Consider the following 3,334-nt stretch of genomic DNA (forward strand, 5'->3'; position numbering starts at 1 on the left):
AGAGAGAGNGGGGGAGAGGGAGAGGGAGAGGGAGAGAGAGAGAGAGGGAGAGGGAGAGGGAGAGGGAGAGGGAGAGGGAGAGGGAGAGGGAGAGGGAGAGGGAGAGGGAGAGGGAGAGGGAGAGGGAGCCCCAAAGAGGAGAATGGAAAATGTCCGCAGTCCCCATGATGTGGTCAGTGATGTAGACAGGGAGGAGGGAGGAAGGGAGGGAGGGAGGGGAGGGGGCTGTGGAAGGGGCTGATTTGTGGGGGTCGATACATGCGTGTAGGATATTAGGTGTGCGTAGCTGTGTGTGTACCAGTGTGTGTAGCTGTGCGTGTTACAACCTCTGTTGCGTTACCCAGAGGAGAGGTGTAATGAGCCCACCAATACGAGCCAGCAGAGGCTCACGAGCCTCCTAAGAGCCACAAGTTAGGTAAGGGACATAATAATACAACACACAAGTTCTAGTACCCAAGCAATATACACAAGGACACTCGTCAACTGTATAGTGCCCAGAGTGTGAAAACAGTACCCGGGGAGTAGTTTCTGTATGATTCAGTCCATTGCTTCAGCGAGCTACGGCTTCGTGACCGCGATGACTTCCTATTACACTTGGCTGGAGTTTTTAAAATTGGAAGCAAAGTGAAGAAAGAGTACATGTGTCTTAAACAAATAAAAGACCTACATGTTCATATAAAGCTCATTATGGGCTTTTCAGTTCTGAGCTGAGTGCGCTTGCGTTTTAGGTGTAGGAGCGCGGTCATGCACTTTTCGGGCAACTACGCAACGAGCTGGTAGGAACGCTGCCTGTAGCACCCGTAGCAAAAGGATTCCCACGGCACAACAAGGTGCGAAGGCTTCCGCACTGGACAAGGACTAAGACTATATCCCCGATGGCCCTTTGGATCCGGTTGACTTCGGAGCACGCCCGCCTTAAATCCGTCAACTTCGTGCAAGGGAATGCAGTAACTTTAAAGCCTTAAAGTTTTCATGCGAAGACTACGTTACAAACAAGTACCTGCACGCAAGGAAAGAACGTCTTCGTGAAAGGGTAGGGCCGGGAGAGGGCACACTACCACGAAACTTCAATAATCGCGGAGGGGGCGGCCGTGCCCTTAGCCACCCAACCCCGCACAAGGCTACAGCCACAAGGAACGTCAACAACACGCTTCCACGCTATGGGGCCGCTGCCCCCGGCCTCTCCGGGCCCCGACCCGCGAGTTAACACTCGTGTCGGCTCCCAAACACCACGGGGCTGCTGCCCCCGGCCTCTCCGGGCCCCGACCCGCGAGTTAACACTCGTGTCGGCTCCCAAACACCACGGGGCTGCTGCCCCCGGCCTCTCCGGGCCCCGACTCGCGAGTTAACACCCGCGTCGGCTCCAAACCACCACGACCTTCCCAGGCCCACGGGCTGTGAATTACCTCTCACACCCACACCACACTACACCCCGTTACTTCTCCTTGCACTCTTTGGCGAAGTGCCCAGGCTTATTGCACTTGAAACAGACACCCGCCGCCGCCGCCTGCTTCACCCCGGCCCCCGCGCCAGAGCCGGCCGGCACGCTCGCGGGTTTGGCCTGCTTGGGCTTCTTGCCCGCCACCGCCTTCACGGCCTGCTTCAGCGCCTTGCGCTCCTCCTCCGTCTCCGCGTACGCCATGCCACGCATCTCATGCACGACCTCCCAGCCGTGGTTGTATGCAACGACCAGCTCCTTCGCGACCCCCCGGAACACGGCCTTGCCGTCGGTGATGGCAGTCTCCATGGCCTCGATGTTCCTGAAGCGTTCCTCGCCGGGCCGAGCCGCGAGGACGTTGCGCCACGCGTCCTCAATGTCCATTACCGCATTGTAGCATTTCTCGATATGCGCGCGCTGTCCGCTGAGAGACTTGTTCGCTTTGCCCTCGCTGGCGCCGAAGTCACATTTGAAATCCTCAAGGGCAACACGGGCCCGCTTCGCCGGTGGACCGTCGACCGCCTGCACGTCAGGCTTCGTGTCCATAAGCTTCTTAATGGTTGTCAGCTGCAGCTTCACGGCGTTCAGCTGGTCCATGGCAGCCAGCTGCTGCTTGTTCAAAATTACGCCCGGGTCAGCGGCGCGACGCTTTATTTTCCTTAAGTGCGACTATTCGCGCTTTTAGTTCGGTGTACATCGTGTTGTAGCTGACCGAAGTCTCACTGTCAGAATCGGACATTGTAATTGAGGGCACACTACCACGAAGCGGATCACCAAGGCCTACAGACCAACCGCTTCACGGCAGCACCCAAACGTAGCTACGAACAACCCGAATTAGCCAACACTGTCGCGTGCCGCGACACAAGAGCCACACTGGCTCGTACGCCATACGGCAAAGACACTCCGTATTCGCAGAAAACCTTAGTTTTCAACGCTTCACGTAGAAAACTGTCAGTACTAATGGGCTAAAATCTATGGGATCGTAAAGAATCAATCCTGGATTCTCTACGGCGGCATAGACGGCAACATGGTAAGCGTTATAAGGTGCCTAGTCGCTGTCAATGCCAAGTGGCGCGGGGTACGACAATGCATTCAGCATGTCATTCGGCACGTGGTCTTATGGCGACAGCCAACTATTTGGCTGCAAGATCCGGGCCCCGAGTGGATGCATGGATGCTAGCCGTGCGGGGTAAGTCGGGGGGAAGGGCAAGGGAACTACGGCATTTGTTTTAGGGTTGTACGGCATTAATATTTAGGTAATTCGTAAGCAACTTAAAAACAACCAATTCTTGTCAGCAAAGGATACATATTGTGTGCGTTGCTGTGTTGTACTGTGCCGTACACTGTCGTATCCACTTCGACGTCTTGTAAATGTGGATGACGGGCGAGCAGCAGAAGCAGCAGCAGAAGCAGCAGCAGCAGCAGCAGCAGCAGCTGCTGCTGCTGCTCCTAGCGCGGCCGGTTCCATAGCTGGCTGGTCCTCTTAGTCTATAACTTTTATCCAATTTTGTGCCTCTACTTCTATTCCTCCATTGCTCTCCCCCTTTCATGGTGTCTCAATTTCCTTCTTTCCAGTTCTCCTCCGCCTGCCCTCCTTCCCAACCCCGCGCCAGCTGAATGCTCCCCCCTCTCTCCCCATCACCTCCTGCCTGCGTTCGTGCATTCTCTCCTCTCCCCTCCATAATCCCCCCCCACAGCCCCGTCCCGACCCCAGGAGGTGAGGGAGGTAAAGCTGTCCGTCGTGGCCGGAGAGGAAGCCGAAGGGGAGGTGCAGCGTGCTTCCGAGGTAAGCGTCGAAAAAACATGATGACAGTTGCAGGAAAATTGGTCTGTATGTCCTTGTAGTGACGTATATGTGTGTGTTCAGGGCAGAACATATTTGTGCGGTTTTGTATG

The 3,334-nt window shown here is 55.8% G+C and overlaps 1 protein-coding gene across 1 annotated transcript; it reads right to left on the reverse strand.

The window, feature by feature from the left end:
• Positions 1-902: 902 nt before the first annotated feature.
• Positions 903-2,268, reverse strand: VOLCADRAFT_104687 (uncharacterized protein). The gene has a single exon (XM_002950385.1). It carries the CDS (start codon positions 2,033-2,035, stop codon positions 1,436-1,438), a length of 600 nt encoding a protein of 199 aa, XP_002950431.1. The 5' UTR covers positions 2,036-2,268; the 3' UTR covers positions 903-1,435.
• Positions 2,269-3,334: the final 1,066 nt, after the last annotated feature.

Source organism: Volvox carteri (genome assembly GCF_000143455.1).
Source record: "Volvox carteri f. nagariensis unplaced genomic scaffold VOLCAscaffold_18, whole genome shotgun sequence".
Lineage (NCBI taxonomy): Eukaryota > Viridiplantae > Chlorophyta > Chlorophyceae > Chlamydomonadales > Volvocaceae > Volvox > Volvox carteri.